At 44.8% G+C, this 20959-nt stretch overlaps 1 protein-coding gene across 2 annotated transcripts in view; it reads left to right on the top strand.

Moving 5' to 3' along the window:
- The window catches only part of Gad1 (glutamate decarboxylase 1), a 37792-nt gene extending 17212 nt beyond the window's left edge, over positions 1-20580 (top strand). For both annotated transcript variants that reach the window (XM_051166609.1, XM_051166608.1), the window contains exons 7-17: positions 5396-5508; positions 6618-6733; positions 6819-6898; positions 7129-7183; positions 9012-9128; positions 10536-10600; positions 13123-13201; positions 14367-14516; positions 17127-17234; positions 19336-19425; positions 20219-20580. In XM_051166609.1, the coding sequence (XP_051022566.1) occupies positions 5396-5508; positions 6618-6733; positions 6819-6898; positions 7129-7183; positions 9012-9128; positions 10536-10600; positions 13123-13201; positions 14367-14516; positions 17127-17234; positions 19336-19425; positions 20219-20392 (1147 nt within the window). In that variant the 3' untranslated portion in view covers positions 20393-20580. The remainder of the gene's footprint in view (positions 1-5395; positions 5509-6617; positions 6734-6818; positions 6899-7128; positions 7184-9011; positions 9129-10535; positions 10601-13122; positions 13202-14366; positions 14517-17126; positions 17235-19335; positions 19426-20218) is intronic.
- The last annotated feature ends 379 nt before the right edge of the window (positions 20581-20959 follow it).

Here is a 20959-nt window from a genome sequence, read left to right as displayed (position 1 = left end):
CCATTCAGAAATTTAGACAAAAACAATTAAAAGTAAATAGGGCAAGTGGGGCCTTTGGTGCTAAAAAGCATAAAAGTTCAACTGATGAGAGAATGAAAGTGGTTTTATCATACTCCCTGTTCATGAGTCGCGACACCTTCATGATATGTTGTTTGTGTTGGATCGCTGAGACTTCGAATGACAGGAATCCAGGTCAGAGACGCAGGAGATCCATGGCCTCCTCAAACACAAAGTGCCCCCCCCCCGCCCGTGCCATCTTTACTCTGTTATGACTTGTAGAATAGAATATTTATCGTCAAGCACAAACATCACAACATACTAATTATAACTTGGAGAAAATACACTAATGCTTAATTGTAGCACCAACAGGAAGGAACAACTGAAATTAGAAAACTCAGTCTGTTTGTTTTAACCCAGCAATTTAGGGAATAAGTGGGAAGAGCAGAGTAAAGAGCATGTGTGAATCTGGGCTGGGGATGTGGCCTGGTGGTAGGTCAACTTGCTAAGCATCTTAAAGGCCATAGATTTGATCTTCCCTCCCCCCTTCAAACAGTGCATGCTCAATAAGGCCCAAATACCCACAGTTCCGTTGGCCTTGCCCTCACCCGGTGTTTTTAATTATGTGTTGAATAGGCTTCTGGCTGTTGCTTCTAATGTTTGTAGCTAGTATCAAGGTAAATAAAAGGAGTCCTCTCCTTTAACCATTTATGATCAGATCTCCTCCTAAACGCTTTTTTTGAACCAGAAAACTCTCACAGATCCTCCCCCGCCTCCTTTTTGGTCTATATGAATAAAATCAAAATCCTTTGCTCTTCCCTTAGCTCAGCTCAGCTATGAGACACTAAAATATGTCCCAGCCATCCGAGGTCAAGGCCAAGCTAGCTAAATGACACATAATAATTGCCTCTCCACTGAACAGGAGGTATTCTCAAAATATGATTCCATCCCAACGGATCGATAGAGAAGGTTATTTAAAATGGTGAGAGAATTCCTGTCAGCTCTAGAGACAGGCGGTTGTGTGAGGAAGTGATAACTATTCTCCTGACAGTCTCCTCGGCCCTGGAAGATCATGGCATGTGACAGCATGCATGCCCTTGCGACAGTCCCTTCCTCAGCTAGGGATAACCGTTCCAAATACACCCGGGAGAGATGGGCAGAAGAGCTTTAGCGTGGACGCTTGTGACGGGATTACTGATCTGCTCACACCTCCCTTCCCACCCAGCCCACATCCACTGGGTTAGGGTAGCACTAGTGGAAGGGCGTAATTACTACCCTCTGAAAAGTCCTTTCAGAGATCGATCCAATAGCCTCATTTGCGTGGCAGTGCAGAGCACCTGCCTGCTTAGCAAGGAACGTTCATGTCGGTGTTTTTATACCAGCTTGAACATCTAGTTCTGGGACCTAGCTATTCTCCCAGGCAAGTCTCTAGGAGGACACAACCAAAAACTGCGCGAATGTGTAGCTATTCCTAGTATGCACCCCGTCCTCTCCCAAAGCAAGTCCACCACCAACAGCTTTGTGGGTTGTGTAAGCGATGGCACCTGGTGTGATATGTAATTGCGACAGCAAGATCTGGCTCACCTCTCCGCCGTGAGCTTGAGGGGTCCTGTGCATCTACTGCCTGATTTTCATGGAAGCTACACTGGAGGGATTTCCTGTGGAGTTATCAGTCGTCACACACTGAGAGGCAAGCTGTCAGAGCAGAGGCCGCAACAAACGGTTTCCGTTTGTCATGGAGAAACAGCTGCGTGTCATGGAGAAACAGCTGCGACTGGGATTTCTTGACCCTGAAATTGATAACTGAGATCTCACACACCGCAGTGTTCCTCTGAGTTTAAAACAGCAGAAAATGCACGGGTAATGACGTCCTCCCTGCAGAGTGGCCCTGAAGACTTAACAATAGCTCAGTCCTAGGCACCCATACCCCTAGGATAGGTAGGCACACACAGCCTCCTGGCTCTTGTTTCTAACTCTTGCAGTCTGTGGACAAAAGAACCTATCCTTAAGTTCCCCTTAGGTACCTTACTGATGCCACCTGCCATGTCTGGAGAGAGAGGAAGTCTAAGGATTGTGACAGCAGCCAGCATGAAAGAGTTTCCTTAAAGTCCTCAGCCTGGAAGTCACCAACAAAACAAAACCAAACACAAAAAACCACACCTTTTTTGGTTTATATTAGACCATAAAGCTCTCCGTTACAAAGTTACTTTACATTGTGTGGAGACTGCTGGAGTTCTACCCTTACTTTCTGTTTCAAAACTCAAGAAAACAAGAGGGTGGGATGGGCCAAGGGGCTGAGAAAGAAAGGGAAGGACCAGGGCAAGCAGGGGCATACATAGCATTAAGGCTAAGAAGCCTCAGAAGCCACACAAAACACTTCCCCATAGCAATTGTTCCGCCATAGCTAGCCCCACAAGGAAGCTAGAAAAGACAGGTTCTGGTCTTGAACTCTGAACAGACTGTAGTGAAGAAAAAGACAGCCGATATGGTTAATGACAGACAGACTGCAACAACACACCAGCAGCATCTTGACAATTGATTTACCTTAATTCTGAGGACAGCTCACCAAAGAGTGAGGTGGACTGTCAAGGGGCTGGCCTACCTCCCGACTCAGGGTCCCCGCTTAGCACCCCCCTCATCTTACTGTTTTTAAATCCTCATTTCCAATCCATGTTCTTAAGCTGTAGCCTTTGGTGGGGCTGCTTTCCTGGTCTCGGATCCTGGAATGTAGCCATGTGCTTTGGTTTCAGCGTCACCAACTTCTTCGGGTCTGCACTGACCTTTGATCGCTTGACTTCATCTTTCACCTGTCATTTGGAAAAGGGGTTCCTAACCTGGGGCCCAAGTTGTAAAAGGAAGAATTTCTTACAAAATAATGTGTATATCCACATATTTTACCTGGAGATAGGGGGCTATAGTTTTCCAAGGACCCCTAAAGGGGTCTGTGATCCAATGAAATCAACAGTTACTGATCTCGGGTAAACTTCAAAGCCTTCCATAAGAATATAGGTGCAGGAAAACCTTCTCACTATAATCACAAATATGACCTGAAACAGATAGGCAGGGTCAAAACATCTCATTGGCCCACTTATCAGATCATGAATCAACAGCCATGACCAGTAAGAGAAAATTTTTGCAAATGTGCAGTTGTCCTAGGTGCGCACAGCTCTTCTCTTCCAGAAGGTTCCTCTCAGCTTCTAGGGGAGGAAGGATGTAAGGACCAAGTTCAGGAGTCAGTATAGCACTAGCTGTGAGATAACTGGTCCCTCAGACCACAGCAGAGACCCTCCAAAGAGATGCACCTCAGGTCAAGGACCAAATGCTGGATTTATCCTAGAAAGTTTCCGTCTCAAGCTTGGGATGTCTTTGAGTCCTCCAAACATAGGGGACTGTGAGGCACATAACAGCCACTCTGTTTCTGGGGAGCAAAATTTAAAGAAGACCAAGGAACCACACACCTAACACAGAAACACATTAAGCCAGATAGCCTCCTGATGGAGCTCTAGACTTTTCTTGCCTGCCCCAAAGGGAAGGGCCATGTTCCTGGTCCTTAACAAGGAAGACTGGTTCATGCTAGGTTGATTCTATCGTGCAACACATCAGAACCAACTCCTTGGTTTTCGGTCTCACACAATCTCCCTCTTCGTATGGTTCCCACCCGACTGTAACACTGACTTGCCTCTAACTCGACTTCTATTCAGTCCTTGAGATAGTTTTGATATTGTGGTATATGCTTCCGTTGTTCCTTTCCTTGACCTACAGAGGTTTCTTATTGCTATTTGATACTGTAAGACTCGAGCACACAAGCTACCACCAGTACCTCTTCACCCTGCAAACATTTTGGCCATTCCAACATGTCCAGAAGTCAGTGGAACCATGGATAATACACTCATTCACAATGCGGAGACGCAACTCATGAGTCTGCCTCCTGCTACACTCAGCATCCCAGGCTAAACCAGGAACCCTTCTCTTCTTCTTCCTTTATCAGGCCATCAGACATGAGGGAGTGTTGGTTGCTACGGTGATGGGGCTCAGAGCAGAACCAAAGCATGAGTGTGACCTCCAGAGGTGATGGTAACTGAACACATGTTTTCCAAGGGACTTCCTCCCAAAATTTCAGGGGACCTCCAAGGAAAATGGACATACTCCTTGTGAAACAAAATCCTTCTCCTCCCACCAGACATATCTCAAGGATACTCTTGGGTGTTTCTTTTGTCCTCTTGGGTTGCCACATGACTGATGTGACTGTTTTCCCTCCCATCCTGATTAACGCTTATTGGCATCACCTATGTTTTATGTAGAGCAATAGTTATCCCATTCCTGCAAATAGCTTTTCTAAATCATTAAGCAAGATTCTCATTAGTCTTTGGCATTGGCATTCAACCCCAAACTCCTAAGTGATGACAATGCCTCCTGTATCACTTGGCTGGCTTTGTCTAGGCATCTCTTTTCAGCTAGGATAGTTTTTGGCTCAGCCTAAAGCTTAAGAAATCCAAGGCAAAACAAGCAAAAGAGCCTCGGATTTAGCAAACAGATTCTGTTTTCAGGCTCAATTTTCTGTGAATGCTCTTTCTTGACTTCTCTTGGGCCCTGTTTAATACCTTGATCTTGCTCTGATGACTGTCCTCCCAGACAGTGGCAAGGCTTTGAACTTCTTTTAAAAGAACAGGGCTTGCTTCATTTGCATCTGTTTGTTGGGAGACACAAGCAACCTGCCAGGACATCTGATATTCACAGCCAGATATGTATGCAAGTTGACCGTCTTCTTGTTATTTATAATTTGTAATTAGAAAATCATCACTTCTAATTATTTTTGACAGATATCGGCTCCAGAGAGTTATAGATACATAGTTTTCCTTAGGGATTATTAGAAGAAAGAACATGCAGATAATTACATTAAGATCTTTAAAACACGGGTCAATATTCCCAATTATCTTCACAGTCAGCTTTCGGATGTTTACATTGTTTCTGAAAGATAGACTAGTCCTGCCTACCAGTGTGAAACTGGCAGTCTTTTTAAAAAAAAAAAAAAAAAAATTGATTCAACCAATTGTAAGTAGAAGCTAAAATGCAGTTTTTCAAATTAACATTTGCACTGCCCTACAAATAGTAAATAGCGTGTCCTGTCCTCTGGGCTAACCACACCTGAGACAGGCGAGGCTCTCTTTTGCTGGCAAAATATCTCACAGCAGCAGACTCTCCATACCTCTCTTGGTGATCCAGGCTGGTTTTGGACACTAGGACTGGCAGACATGTGGTTTCAGGAAACAAATCATTCTAGTGGTTTTGAGTATCCATTTACAGTGCCCAACCACAACTGCCAAACCAATGGGCCGCGCTCATCAAAATAAGTAGGTTTATTTCTTCATTCCCCTTCTTCCTTTTATCACCACCCCAGGTTTACATATGAAATTGCACCCGTGTTTGTCCTCATGGAACAGATAACACTTAAGAAGATGAGAGAGATCGTCGGATGGTCAAGCAAAGATGGTGATGGGATATTTTCTCCTGGTAGGTCTCTTTTCTGTAACTAGTTGTCTCCAATACTGCTGATGTGGCTCCTTTTATTCTTTTTTTATTAAACTTACTAACAAATGTCAACTATGGGAATTAAGGGGTTTCGTCATGACATTTGCATATGTGCATATATTATAATCGAAGGTCCTAACACTCTGCCTCCCCATCTTCATCAGGATGAAGGCAAGAATGCCACCACCCCGTGAGCCAACTAACCAAGGCTATGCCTGGCTTATGCTAAATGCTGTTGTTCTGACAGTAGCAAAACCAGGGATCAGTGAATCCGATCATCAACTTACTGACTCCAGCCCAAATACTATATCTATTTTAATCTCTAACTCAAAGTAGATACGATAAAGTCTTTAGAATAAAGACTGCTATCATTGGGTATAAGAAGCAGTTATAGCTGGTGCTAGAGGCAGTGCGACCGCACAGAGGGAAAAAGAAGAAATAAGAATACAATTGTCTAGGCGATTCAAGCAGACTCAGATTTACCTATTTCATTCTCGGGGAACTAATGCAGGAGTGTTGTGTTGGCCAGACTCGAGGAGGTATCTTCTTTCTTCTTGTGTCATTATTTAGAGGGACATGAGTGAGTTTGTGTCTGTTCAGCTTAGACCTCTCCTAGGCTCATGTACTCAGCTGGGCTACTCTTTGAAGACAATACCCAAGTCGGTACCCAAGGGATGTACCGTTTCTTTCTGCAAGCTCCATTACTCTCTTTCTCTGCCTTTGTGAATTCAGGGGGCCGATTCAGCTTTGTTCAGTAAGATGGACAAGATGGAGGCCAGGAGGCTGTAACTTGCCATGTCTTTGTAGCTGCTATCACTGCCTTCTATACAGGCCATGGGTCAGCACTGCAATACATGAATCACCTTCAACAATCAGCCTTCATAGCCTTGGAAATAAGTCACCACTTCGAGTTTCAGGGCAAAGGGTCCAGAGGGAAGGCCTTAGGAATAAGGAAACCAGCAAAACTTTGGGGGATACTGTCCTTTCCCTTCCTGATGTCTTGGAACACCAGCTCAACCTTTGTGTAAAAAAACAACAACAACAAAAAAACTCAACAGAGCCCCGCTACAACCTTTTGCTGTTGTTGACAGGGGGAGCCATATCCAACATGTACAGTATCATGGCTGCTCGCTACAAGTACTTTCCAGAAGTTAAGACAAAAGGCATGGCAGCTGTGCCCAAACTGGTCCTCTTCACCTCAGAACACGTGAGCTGGGGACTCTGGCTTGTGGATTTGTGGTGTTTTCCAAGGGACTGTAGAGCTTTTAACCTCAAGCCTCCATTTGTTGCAGAGTCACTATTCCATAAAGAAAGCCGGGGCTGCACTCGGCTTTGGAACCGACAATGTGATTTTGATAAAGTGCAATGAAAGGTAGGCAGGGTGGAGTGGGTATTGAGTTCTTGATGGATGAAATGTGTTCATCTGTTAAATTCATTTTATTGTGCTTAAGGACTGGCTCAGTACAGTATGCCAAGCTGCTAATGGCCTGTTGAAAATATCCAATTAAAAATTACTTTTTGCTGCTGATGAAAGAGGATTTCTTTCTTGTATAATCTTGTTGATTCTTTATTTTAATTTTTCTCTTTTTATAATAATTACAGGGGGAAGATAATTCCAGCTGATTTAGAGGCAAAAATTCTTGAAGCCAAGCAAAAGGTATATATGATTTTGTACATCTGAAACTTCAGTGAATACTTTTTTAAAAAATGGCTTGTTTTTTACCTACACAATGAAAAAATTGTATAATAGAGTAATTTTATTATATTTCTAAAATCCCTATTTCAGATAGTCACTTATTTCCAACTTAGGAAAGAACTAGACCTCAAAGCTGAATCTACAAGACATACGTTTGATGTGTGTGCGAAAAGTAAAGAGTTCAGTCATTAAGTCACCATATGCCAAGTCATTAGCTTGATCTTCTTCAATAAATCAGTTCCCTAGGATTCAGAAAAAAAATCAGCCAAGTTGAGCTTTCTATCCGTTTCTTGTTAGATATAGTCTCCTTCTAACAAGTACCATGTCATCTTGGGACTCTGTTTAGGAAAGTGCTTCTGTGCCCAGCAGATGGTTCACAGTACTTGGCAAATCCATCCCCCAAAATTCTACTAAACAAAGCCATTCCATAGAGCAGATGTACCCCCAAGGCCCTGCTGTGGGGCTGTTTACCACCACACTGTTATTTAGTTACCTTCTTGTGCCTTCTTCTCTGATTGTGACTGTTTGCTGGGGCCTCAACAGAAGCCGGGGATGGAGTTTTACTGGCCAAGCCAAGCGGGGGATGGAGTTTTACTGGCCAAGCCTGAGTTCCTAAACTCTCTGAGACTCACAGATCTCCCCAGCTTGTCCTAGCTCCTTTCACTTATGTCTTCACGTTTGTCTCACAGTTACAGACCTTCTACTATTATGATGTGGGTGAGCATGCATGTTTACGTGTGTGTGGGTGTGTGTAGGTGTGCATGTGTGTATGGAAGCCAGACGACATGAGGCCTCAGCACCACATCATTCATTTGAGACACGGTCTTTCCCTGGCCTGAAACTCAAAGGTAGGCTAGGTTGGTGGACCAGCAAGCCTCAAGGACCACCTGTCTACACTTACCCAGTTCTGAGATTACAAGCATTGCTTGCACCAACGTGCCTGGCTTTGAAGTGTGAATTCTGAGGCTTGAACTTGGGTTCTCATGCTTTCAAGGCAAACACTTTACCAACTGAGCTAATTCCCCAGATCGCGTATCCACCTCTTTTGTAAAAACAAAAACCAAACAGTGTTTGAGTTCAATTGTGTCATCAAACCACCTAGAACAACATGGCTCCCACAGGGGTCATACCCAGGTGACACTCAGAAGGGAAACGTCTGGGTAAACACCTGCTCATCACTCTAAATACTAGTTAACTTTCCTTTTGGTTTTTGTCACATAACTTACCACTATGATATATTTTACATATTTGTATTAGTTAATTTTAAGTCTATCAGGTTAGAACTCTGTATCTACTTGCTCCCTGTGCTGTTCCCAGCACCAAAAGATCTAGTATATAATAGTCAATCAAAAGAAACAAAAACAAAAACAACAAAATGAGCGAATGAACAATGAATGCTTCTAGCTGTGGTCTCTGACCCACGCCAGCTTGGCTCACGGTTACAAATGCATATCACTGCCTTCTACGTCTCATAGAAAGGAATAGATTGGGAAAGGTTAAAACACACAAACAAGGGAACTGGGGAGATGGCCCAGCAGTGGAGAGGGCATACCACTCTTCCACGGAATCAGAGTTTGGTTCCCAGCATCCAAAACATGTTTACAACCAGCTCTGGGGTATCTGAAATCCTTTTCTGTGCTCTGAGGGTACCAGTACATACACACACACACACACACACACACACACACACACACACACACACACACACACACATCAAATGAATAAAGAGACAAATAAATAAATGAAAATATTTTTAAAGCACTAATCAGCTATCTCTTTCACCTTGTAGGGATATGTTCCCCTCTATGTCAACGCAACTGCAGGCACAACTGTTTATGGAGCTTTTGACCCAATACAGGAGATTGCAGACATATGTGAGAAATACAACCTTTGGCTACATGTTGACGTAAGTGCCCTGTCCTCATCGCACACAGTCCTATCCTGTTAAGGGCCAGAAACAGCATTGCCTTCGGCTTTGCCTCCAGCTTGTCTGAACACCCTCTCTGGCCTTTCCTCCATACTCTTTAGCTAGCCATCTGTGAATAGTACAAGCCACAGAACCTGCCCACCTTCTGGGATTTATCCCAGGTCCTTACTGGCCAATAGGTTTTATTTGTTTGCTTTTTGGGGTGTGTGTGTATGTGTGTGTGTGTGTGTGTGTGTGTGTGTGTGTGTGTGTGTGTGTCTTTCTTCCCTTTACTATGATGAGCTTTTGGATGAAAGGATGCAAAGTAAAATGTAGCTGATTTCAGAAAAAGAGGGAGAGAGAGAAAAGATGCAATATACAGAAAGTGAGTGTGAACACTAGCCGTCTGCCTGCATCCCCCACCTGTAACCCTTCAAAGAAAAATGCCTACCTGCTGCTTTCAGAAAAATAAGGGTGTATACAGAAGATGAGCAGCTAGGAGAGTAGTCCCAAATTTTTCCAGTAAAAGCAAATGTGTGTTCCTACACACGTGATTGGAGCCTTTTGTTCTCTCTCTCTCTCTCTCTCTCTCTCTCTCTCTCTCTCTCTCTCTCTCTCTCTCTCTCTCTCTCTCTCTCTCTCTCTCTCTCTCTCTCTCTCTCCCTCTCTCTCTCTCCTTCTCTCTCCTTTTATTCTCTATTTCTCTCTCTCTCTTCTCTCTCTCGTTTTCTTTTTCTTTCTTTCTCCTTATCTATTCTCTTACTGGATATAATTTCTTAGTAATAGACAATAGCCAGTCTCACTGCTGAATAAATGACTAACAAAGGCTGTATGGTGCCTCAGCTACGCCAGGCTATCCAGTAAAACATGTACCATGGTACCCACAGCAGTGTCTCCTATAACTGGAGCTTTGCGGGTCTCCAAATCCAGCAGGGTTGGTGCCTTCTGAGTTCACCAGAACTTGTTTGGAAGAAACAAGTAGTTGTGCCTGCCTTCTAAGCGGCCTTGAGTACCTTCATGGCAGTGCAAACTGGTGTATTGGGCTCCGAGAATCCCTGGTTTCCACGGCGCTCTGGGCCTTTGGATCTTGATCCACAGTATCCACAAGCTCAAGCCACCTTTCCTATATCGCTAAGACATTCTCTGGAGGAAGTTTATATGAAGAAACAGCAAGCAGTGAAGCGCCTGCAGCCTGTGCAACTAGAACTGTGTGTGTGGACTTACTCCATAGCTCTTCCTTTGTGGAACCTTGACTGGCCTGCGACTTGCAACATATACAAGGATGGTCTCAAGCTCGTGGAGATCTATCTGTCTCTGCCTCCCTAGTGCTGGAACTAAAACCACACCCATCTTAGTTTTAGGTTTTTCAGCATCACAGCTCCCCTTGTCTCTCTTCTGTCATTGCAGGCTGCCTGGGGCGGTGGACTGCTCATGTCTCGGAAGCACCGCCACAAACTCAGCGGCATAGAGAGGTACCGTGGGCTCCGTGGCCCTCATTCATCTCCTGCATCAGATACAATGTACACTTTGGTCCAGTCCCTCCTCTTGCAGCCTTGATGCCAGCCTTAGCTCCCGCAGCCTTGATTTTCAGTGGCAGATCTCAATATAACTAGGCGGATTTTTAGCTGGTAGTTTGGTTTGGTTTGGTTTGGTTTTGGTTTTAGTGGTGACTGCATGGTTTATTTCCTACTCAAGTGAGTCCTCGGTGAGTTCACAGTTGCGGGTGCCTAGGAAGGAGGAAAGAAAGGTGAAGAAGACAGGGAGGTCTCTGATTCCCTCAGCTCTTCTTCCTCAGCAAGGCAGCTGGTGACTAATATGCACCGCCCCTTGACTTATCTTGGTAGTTAGGGCAAAAGAGAGGCAGGAAGCAAAGGCATAGTAAAGAATATTCCAGGCAGAGGGCATGGTCAATCCAAAGGCCTGGAGACAGAAGTCTTGGCAATCTTGAGGACAGTGGGCATGGAGCAGAGTGGAAGAGGTGACTAGCAGGCTGTGAGAACGCTGGACCAGGGGAGCTCGTTGGAACACTAGCAGTGACTCTGGGCTCTGTAGCTGCTGCTTCGCCTGCTCCCTTCTCTCTGTTCTGAAACGCCATTGTCAACATGAGATTAGCTTGTTAAAGATGAAATTATAACCCTATAATTTGGAGGGAAGTATACTAAATATAGATGAGCCAGCCCAACTCTACTTTAGACTACCCAGACACTTCTCATTTTGCATCTTTGGGTCCAGGAACAGGTGAAAAAATTGACACTAGAATTGTTCTTTTTTTTTTTTTTAAACATTAAAGCATGCATGTTTTTTGAAGGGACCCATATTCACATTGTGCCCTGTTTCCCTCTACTTGCAGTAGCAGAGAACCATTTACGTCATGCCTTCAGGACATTCAGGAAGTCATTTTAAAAGACATTTTATGAGATCTAAATATAATGTTTAATGACTTGACATGTGACAGCAATGACAAGAGTGCTTAGGTTCGTGCCTTCTAAGTGGACTGACGTGGATGCTCTTCTATGGTGTCAGCACTTATTTAACCTCCCTGGAATTCCTCCCAGGACTCCTTCGTGAGGTTTCCTTTCTATGCATGTAGGGGAAAAGTTCCTCAAGCTCTGCCCACTTCCCGAAACTCAAAATACACACACGCATGCATGCAAGCATGCACACACGCACACGCACGCGCGCAGGCACACACAGGACATAAGGAAGAGGCTAAAAACCCACAGCAAGGGTTTAGTGCTGGGTGAGCACAGACTAAGTCTGAGGCAATTTTGATATCAGAGGAAACACCCTTCTCGGTATTAAAACGCAGAGGCCAGTTGTGGCCGAGGCCATCAGAAAAGGACCCACAGCCCACTGAAGCAAATTTCCCAAGTTTGAACCATTACACGTTACATTCCGTTGTTTCTGTAATGTCCTAGCCCATGTGCTCCTTAGTCATCTAATTGCGTCTGACAGAGTGATGCAGTTGCTAGGAGACCATGCTTGCTAAGTGAGCATAGCAGCCCAGGCTGGCAAAAACGCACGCTTATTTCTCTCACTTAACCACTGCTGCTAGGTAGTCAAAGTCTGTGGCAGTGCAGCTGATTGTTGCATTCAGGTGTGCCATCAGCAGGGAGGGCCTCATCACTAGCCCTTCTTTAAATCAAAAGAGAAAGGCAGGAAGAAGTCTGAGGCTGTCACCTAGGAGGAGGCAGTCTTGTATGCAGATTGTGAGTGCTAGCTCTGTAAAGAGAGAATTGTGGACTTGGACCTTGAGTCCAGCGCGTCCCAGCTGTGTGACTAGAAGCACTAGGAATATCTCCGTCATAGTGCTATTGTGAGAACTGCACACACTAAGCCCTATCCCTATGATAGTGTATTACTATATATTCATATATTGTATGAACTTGTTTTTATCTTTTTAAAAAAAAAAACATGTATTTATTATTATGTATACAGTGCTCTGCCTGCATGTACACCTGAAGGCCAGAAGAGGGCATCAGATCACATTATAGATGGTTGTGAGCCACCTTGTGGTTGCTGGTAACTGAACTCAGGACCTCTGGAGGAGCAGTCAGTGCCCTTAACCTCTGAACCATCTCTCCAGCCCTTGTTTTTTTTTTTAATCTTTTATTCAATTCTGATAAGATAGATATGAACTTGGAAGCACAATTGAGTTATATACAAGCTAGAAAATGTTGGGACTAAGATTGAGATTTGGACAGTATACCTGCAAAGCCTGAGTCCTTAGGCCCGTTTCCCATCATTACACACCTAAAGCTCTGAGAACACATGAGTAAGTGGCAGCTGTGGTTAATAGCAGCTTTCTAGAATTCTCCAGTGCAGTACCTTGAGAGACTGACTGAAGCATGTGCTTCTTGTTGAGGGTCAATTTAGGAGACTGGGCAAGGAAAGAGGCTGTGACTTCAGTGGAGATGAGAGAGATCTTCCTCAAGAGGACAGACTCTTCTCTCCCTTCCTCCCATCTTCTCAGAGGTTCCTATGTGTCTTCCAGGGCCAATTCAGTCACCTGGAACCCTCACAAGATGATGGGTGTGTTGCTCCAGTGTTCAGCCATTCTGGTCAAGGAAAAGGTTTGTAGTCCCTTGGTTAGTAGCCCCAGTGTGAGCCTGCAGACTGTCTTCCCCTCCCCCTCTCCCTTCCCCACCCCCTACCCCCTCCTCCTGCCCCTCCCCCTTCTTCCTCCAGCTAACATTGATTTCCTCTTGGCTCTTGCCGCTTGGGTTTCCTCTATCTTCCTTTAGTGCTTGGGACCCTGGTGGTGACAGACCCATTAGCAAATTTATTTGAATATTTCTTTATGTCTACAACAGACCTGAGAGTGACCAGTGAGCCACCCAACCAATGAGAACAAACCATGCTCACTGGAGCATCCTTTGAGTTCTTAGTGAATATCTGTAGTCTCAAGAGATTAAATATATATTAAATATATTAAAGTATATAGATATTTATATATATTAGATGGAACAGTAAGTACAAATACCGGCTTAGGACAGCAGGGACTGTTAACCAGACATTTCTGTGAGGCCAACAAGATGACTCAGTGAGTAAAGGCCCTTCCTGCCAAGCATGAGGTGCTGTGTTCTGTCACTGGAATCCACATGGTAGAAGGAGAGAACCAACTCCTTCAAATGTCTTTTGATCTCCACATATATGTCATGGTGTACACAACACATGAGTGTGTGCAGTACACACTCTCTATCACACACACACACACGCACACACAAAATAAATAAACGTAATTTTTTTTTAAAGCTTCTATAGTATGTTGGAGACATTTTTCCCCCACCACATACTCAGTGCACCGATGCTGCAGGACAGCCACCCACCGCAGCTTGCCTCCTGTGGGAGTCAGGACCCACACTGGCTGTCCTCCATTTTAACATCATAGGAGGTCTTGCATCTGTTTACAGCACTTCCCCACCCACAGAACCTTTTACTGCAAGCTCTGCCCAAACACAGACAAAATAATTCCTCCTTGAATCTGAAAAAAAAAAAATCCTCAGTGCACCCACACACACTTCCAGATGTTCCTTTGAAGAACAGTGAGGCTCTTGTTGTAGGCATCAGGCACAGAGTGACAGAAGGCAAGGCAGGGGCCTTCCCAAGAGAGGCTTTAGAGGACATCTGAACCTAGGGGAGGCCTCAGAAGAGGGGAGGTACGGGCCCCCAATCCATCCTTGCACCCACATCTCTGACTGGTGAGTACAGTTGCTTGCATCTTGACTTCCGTGACAGGGTATACTCCAAGGATGCAACCAGATGTGTGCAGGGTACCTCTTCCAGCCTGACAAGCAGTATGACGTCTCCTATGACACCGGGGACAAGGCAATTCAGTGTGGCCGCCACGTGGACATCTTCAAGTTCTGGCTTATGTGGAAAGCAAAGGTATGGAGGGGGAAATCCTGGAAACTGAGAGCTATGAGCACAGGTGCAAGAGAGGCAGTGGTGTGTCACAGACAACTCATGTGCATGTAACTGTATCTAGATAATTGAGTTAATTGGGTTTTTTTTGTGTGTGTGTGTGTGTGTGTGTGTGAATGGAATAACTTCCGCCCTATGTCAATTCTCTCTTCTTCAGTTCATTTTCCTTAGTTTGAATCACCATGGAAATTTCTTGTTCTTTTAAAAAAAATTTTCCCTTGATCTTATAATTCTCCTATTACTAAAAAATCCACAATAATTCTTCCTAAACTTAAAAAAAGGTTTTTATCGTGTGTGTGTGTGTGTGTGTGTGTGTGTGTTTTATGAATGTGAGTGTGCATGTGCCATAGTGTGTATGTGGAGGTCAGAGGGGAACTTGCAGAAGGTAGTTCCCTCTTTCCAACATACAGGTTCAGATCAAACAGACTAGAAGGCTTGGTACCTTCACCCACTGAGCCATCTTGCCTGTCCCCCATAATAATTATCAAGAACTCTAAAATTATTTAGTGCAGATATAGAGAAAGATATAAAACTACTGTGTTAATCTGAGAAGAATACAGAATTCCTTTATGAGGCATCTCATCATTGAATACATATGTATATGTGTATTATGTGTGTACATATATGTGTACACACACACACACACACACACACGCACACGCACACACCACTGCAGTTTAAAGTTCTATTTAAATAATGGCTATCCCTTGTACTTTTTACACTGCTCTGGAAACTGCATGTGTGTTGTGTGTGGCACCTGTGTAGAGCAGTGTGTGTGATGCTGGGTGTACATGGTATTTTCTGTTTGTGGAACTCTGTGTGTGTGTGTGTGTGTGTGTGTGTGTGTGTGTGTGTGTGTGTATGTGTGTGTGTTGCTAGGATTAGAATGTGACACCAGACTGAAGGACACTGATCTTGCAGGCGTCATCCTCTTGGGTTGCAGTTCTGTATCCATGATAAAGCTAATGGGATTTCCAAAAACAAACTGTGAGGAGGGGTGATTACCACATGGCTGTTTCTAAAGAATCTCCACGCAGCCGAGCTGAAGGCCATTTGGCTTTCACAGCCTCGGAATACATCTGTTGTTTCTATTTACTTACTATGTGTTAATTTTAATTATTTTCATAGTAAAGATTTGGACTAACTTTCCCTCCAAACAATAAGGCTTTCCATTAATACCTAGTCTGATTTTTGTTTCTTCTATAGGGAAAAACTGGCAGATGATTAGCTTGCTTCCTTCTTGCTTCCTTCTTGCTTCCTTCTTAGCTATGTCACCTGGCCTTCATGTAGAGTCTAGATTGGATTGCTCCCACAAAGTAATTGCAGGCGTTTTGAGCACATAAAAGCCTTCATCACAATGAGAGAACAGGTCCTATCATTTTGCACTGCGGTAATGACCACATGACCTGGCTCCACATCTTCGTTTTGTCTAACAGTGGCCTCTTGGACTGTCCCCAGGAGGTTCCGCCCCCTAGGATGTGGAGGGAAAGTCCTGGGGTGGAAATCCTTTGCAAGGCAGAGTCCCCTAGTGCCACCACTTGGAGATGGCTCCTGCTCTGCCAGCTCTGGATTCTGCTTGTGTTCACTGGCCTCATGCAGGCCAGCCTCACGCATCTGTTCTCGTTAATGCCAACCCAATCAGCAGCCTGCATGCTGCTCTGCTAATCTGCCCAGCTGGCTTTGGGAACTCAACGCTCAGCCAGTTTGTCAATAGTTGAAGATAGTGTAGTCTCCACAGCTTCCATGGCTTCCACAGCTGCCTGCTGGCCTGTTGTCAGAAGGGACCAACACTGTCCTGTGAGGACTGTGGACAGGTTTGGCCAGGGTATATAGCTGGGGAAGATGCATTCTATGACAGCGTCTTTCAAAGCATCTGTGATGAAGAACTAGTTAGTTGTTCCTTTTACCTATCATGGACCAATATGAAACTATTAGAAAAATGAAATGCAAAACACCAGCTGCAAGTCATTACTTGTTCTTTCCATCAGTAGGTATGTTTAGTTGTTTTTAAGCGTAGCTAAATAGAACCAGCAAGATGGCTCAGCAAGTAGAGGTGCTTGCCACCAAGAGTTTGAGTCCCAGAACCCATATGATAAGAAAGAAAAATCTGACCCCCACTAATTGTCCTCTGACCTTCACACGCAGGTACACATAAAGGCACATACACACAGAGAGAGGCGAGACAGAGAGGAATAACTAAATGTTTTTAAAAGTCCTTAATTTCAGTTTCTGTACTCTTTCCACCCTGGACCTGCGACAGCTTTTAGGCTGGCCTCAGTTGAGACATAACTCTTTGCGTGGCACTATCCAAAAGTGAACTGGCTTGTGACTAACGTGTAGGAAGCTAAAGCCTGCTGAGCACAACTTCCAAGAGAGCAAACAAAGGTCTCTGATAGAGAAAGCATTTTCTTGCACTCGGGGGCCTTGGAGGCGCTGTGCCCATTTGATGATCTGGTCCTTCGTAGCCACCTCCGAGACCGCACCTCTCTGTATGCCCCATAAGCGTGGCCAGCATAGCCTTCGCAGGAGAACGCAACTCGATAGCAACAAACTCAGCTTTCTTCTTTGAAACAGGGCACCGTGGGATTTGAAAATCAGATCAACAAATGCCTGGAGCTGGCTGACTACCTCTACGGCAAGATTAAAGCCAGAGAAGAATTTGAGATGGTTTTCGATGGTGAGGTAGGTTGTTGCCATGGACCGGACAGATGGTGTTTCCAGAGACACCATGAGGGAAGTTCCTGGAGCTTTAGATTACCAACATCTCATCATCTTGCTCGAAACACGGCCCATTTCACCCAAGATATCGTTGCACAGCCCCGAGCGTATAGATACATAAAATAGGCATATTGAGGATGAAGACCAAAGAAAATCATTTTTTAAAGCTCTGGTAGAGAGTTTTGCTATTTATTAAAGACTAAAGTAAATGTGCATACTAATGAGCTGGGTGCTCTTGTTTGCTTTTACACAAAGAAGTAAATATTTTGGTTGAATAAGTGTTAGTGCAATATATACAGCGGCGGTTCTCAACCTGTGGGTTGCAACCCCTTTGGGGGTCGATTTGATCTTTCACAGGGTCACCTGAGACCATCGGGAAACACAGATATAATTCATAACAGTAGCAATGAAAATAATTTTGTGGTTTGGGGTCACCACAGCATGAGGAGCTGTACGAAAGGGTCTCAACGTCAGGAAGGTTGACAGCCGCTGCTGCAGAGGACCCTTAACATTTTGCAGAGTTGAATGAGATTTTTCATTTTATGTTCTTTAGTGTAGAGAATGTCACCTTGCACTACTATATAGTATGTCAATAGGAATATATCAAAAGTCATTTTTCTGTAACGGAACCATTTTCTGTAAAGTATGGAACACGTTGTACGTGTGATTTCACCCCACACACACACTCAGTCATACAAACCCATATGAAGTAGCAGTGTACAGTTAAAGGCACTGAACGCTGAACAGCACAGCTCTCAGCCAGCCCGTGGACCTAGAATGCTTGCTGTGGCCAGTCCTGACCCTTCGCTGTTCTTGGCCCTGTCTTGAGTTGGACTCTATCCATGATAAGTATCTCCCAGGCCCAAGAAGCTTAGAGGTCAGGCATAGCCTCATCTTTCAAGACTGGTTCTAAATGAGGGCTTGCTCTCCATGGATTGATTATGAAGAGAGCCAGATTAAACCGCCTCTACCTAGGTTCACACACTCCCCCTATTATACACAGCAAAGCACCTGCCACAATCTTCCCTGAGTGCCAGCCATGTGCCAGACACCAGGTTATATATTATTGGCCAAAACAAACACCGTGTCTGCCCTGGTCAGGTTCATAGTTGAATAAAGAAATATGGAATCACTGCCAGTTCTGGTTAAAAAAAAAAAAAAAAAAGGAAGCCTGTTTCTAAGACAGCCTGTTCACAACCCCCTGTAGCCGAGCACCACCCACAGCTGCCATATGTCCACTTACCAGCCAGGGTACCTTCTCAAGATACCACCTGAGAGTCACCAAACGAAAATGGAGTCCCAAGCACTCAGTGTCAACACGTGGTGCTCAGGCACCTCATCTGTGGGGTTTTCTTTTACAAGAAGTTCCAGTAGGAGCTTGAAATGGCAGCTATGATGTCTCCAGCCACCTAGGACAGTGATTCTCAACCTGTGGGTCCCAACCCTTTTGGGACGGAAAAGGACTCTTTCACAAGGGTCGCCTCACACCATCAGAAAACACAGATACGATTCATAACAATTATGAAGTATCAACAAAAATAATTTTGTGGTGGCGGGGGGCGCTCACCACAACACAGAGAACTGGATGGAAGGGCCGCAGCCTTAGGAAGGCTGAGGACTACTGCTTAACGCAGGCACAGTGCTAGCCACAGCGAAGTGGGAAACTGCAAACCTCTCTCGCCAACAGATACCCTATCGGTAGAATAAGCTAAGCAGCTTTCCCTCTGCAAGGCCTCACCAACAGCAGAGTAACATCCTTTTCTGAATTACTCAAATGCCATTGGTCTTAGCGTTTCAAGGTACAAAGGCAGTAGGGTTTGGAGGTCTAGGAAGTTGGTTGAAGGAGTCAGTGCTCTTGATGGGCAAGACCGGATAAGCAACACTTCCTGTCTGGTGCATTTATGTGCCGCATTGCTTTGGAGACCCACTCAGACCTCTTTCTTTTGGACTGAGAAAGAGAAAAACAACAACAACAACAGTTTTTTTCCAAAGATACCTCTGGCTGTTGGTCAAGTTCTAATCACTTTCTTTTTATTTGCTTGATTGTCTCTTGAAATCTCTGCAGCCCGAGCACACAAATGTCTGTTTCTGGTATATTCCACAAAGCCTCCGAGGGGTTCCAGATAGCCCTGAGAGACGAGAAAAGCTACACAGGGTGAGTTAAAGATGCTCTTCCTGTTCCAACTGCCCCCACTGCTGCTTGCCTTACCGGTCAACCCATCCTCACGCCACTACACTGCCACTAAGGGGAAGGATTAAAAAAAAAAAGTCAAAACCCAAAGCCTTGGGGTGGACTTTTGGGTAATGAGGTATTACAAAGCCATCTTAGTTTATACTTCTAGGGCCTGTGCTGCCCGCCTGCCTGTGCTTCAGACACAATAGGGACCTCTAAAAGACAGAGCGGGGGGAGGGGGCCACTTCAAACTGCTGCCCCTCATTACAGAGGCTCGTTTGGAACATTCCACCTTCTACCATGTCTGTTCGATTTCACTAAGTCCAAGCCTCCTTGAATGCTGACTCATGTTCCCTGCTGATTGCTACATCTCTTTTACCCTTTCAGCGTTACCGTCATGTTTATGTAACGCTTAAGTCCAGCATCCATTGAACGGGTATTTGATAAACTCAGTCTGTGTGCCGGGCAGTATCCCGGACTCGGGGCTATACCCAATCATAGCTTGTAGTGTTTTCCATCTTTAATTCTTTTTTTTTTTCTTTCCATTTTATTATTATTGTTCCAAGACTGGCTTTCAAGATTCACTTGCCCAGTACTTTCTAAAGGAACTCGCGCTTGGGTGGATTAAGATATTAGCTGTGGACAACACTTGGTTCTGAAACAATTTTTCTTGTCTTGGACAAATAGTAAAGATTAAATCGAGTCAGTCTGTTAAAAGGAAGGGTGTGTCAGCATCGGGGCTGAGTTTGGCTTTTTTTTTGTTCTGCATCTCCAGGTGGCACCCAAGATCAAAGCCCTGATGATGGAGTCCGGGACAACCATGGTTGGCTACCAGCCCCAAGGAGACAAGGCTAACTTCTTCCGAATGGTCATCTCCAATCCAGCGGCCACCCAGTCTGACATCGATTTCCTCATTGAGGAAATAGAAAGGCTGGGCCAGGGTCTGTAATTCCCCCCTCAAAAAACCAGGGTCATCAGCCATGCCCTTTCCCCTCTGGCACCCTGGACCACAGCTCTGTCAGTAGCTGACACACCTAGGCCATCTCATTGAAGAAAATTATAATCTCTTGAAGAATATTTGTCACAACCTCACGTAAGCTTGTTTGTTAGAGTTAGCAGGAAATAATGTTCTTTTTTTTTAAAAAAAAATTGCACATTAGGAATACAGTATATATGTATAGTTATGTATACCTCTCTCTATGTACATGTATGCATAGCGAGCGTGGCTTAGTTCTAGACCACAGCATGTCGCCCATCTCCAGAGAATTAGCCTCACCTCCAGGAGTTACTGAGAGGCTAACCATTTCGCCAGCAACTGCAGGACAGATAGCGCCCCCCCCCCCACTGCTGTGTCCTAGGGACCCAGGGAAATGTTGCTGGTGGGAGCCTCCCATCAGACCTGTTCCCGCCTAAAAGGATGATGGATGACAGAAAGCACCAGTAGATGACGAATGTCACACACACCCTTGTTAGTACCCTGCTAGGGGAAATAGTAGCAGAGTCTTTGTCACTATTG

The sequence above is a fragment of the Acomys russatus genome, chromosome 24 (genome assembly GCF_903995435.1).
Source record: "Acomys russatus chromosome 24, mAcoRus1.1, whole genome shotgun sequence".
NCBI classification, from domain to species: domain Eukaryota; kingdom Metazoa; phylum Chordata; class Mammalia; order Rodentia; family Muridae; genus Acomys; species Acomys russatus.
Note: the sequence above shows the minus strand (reverse complement) of the source record. Positions and strands in the feature narration are given on the sequence as shown.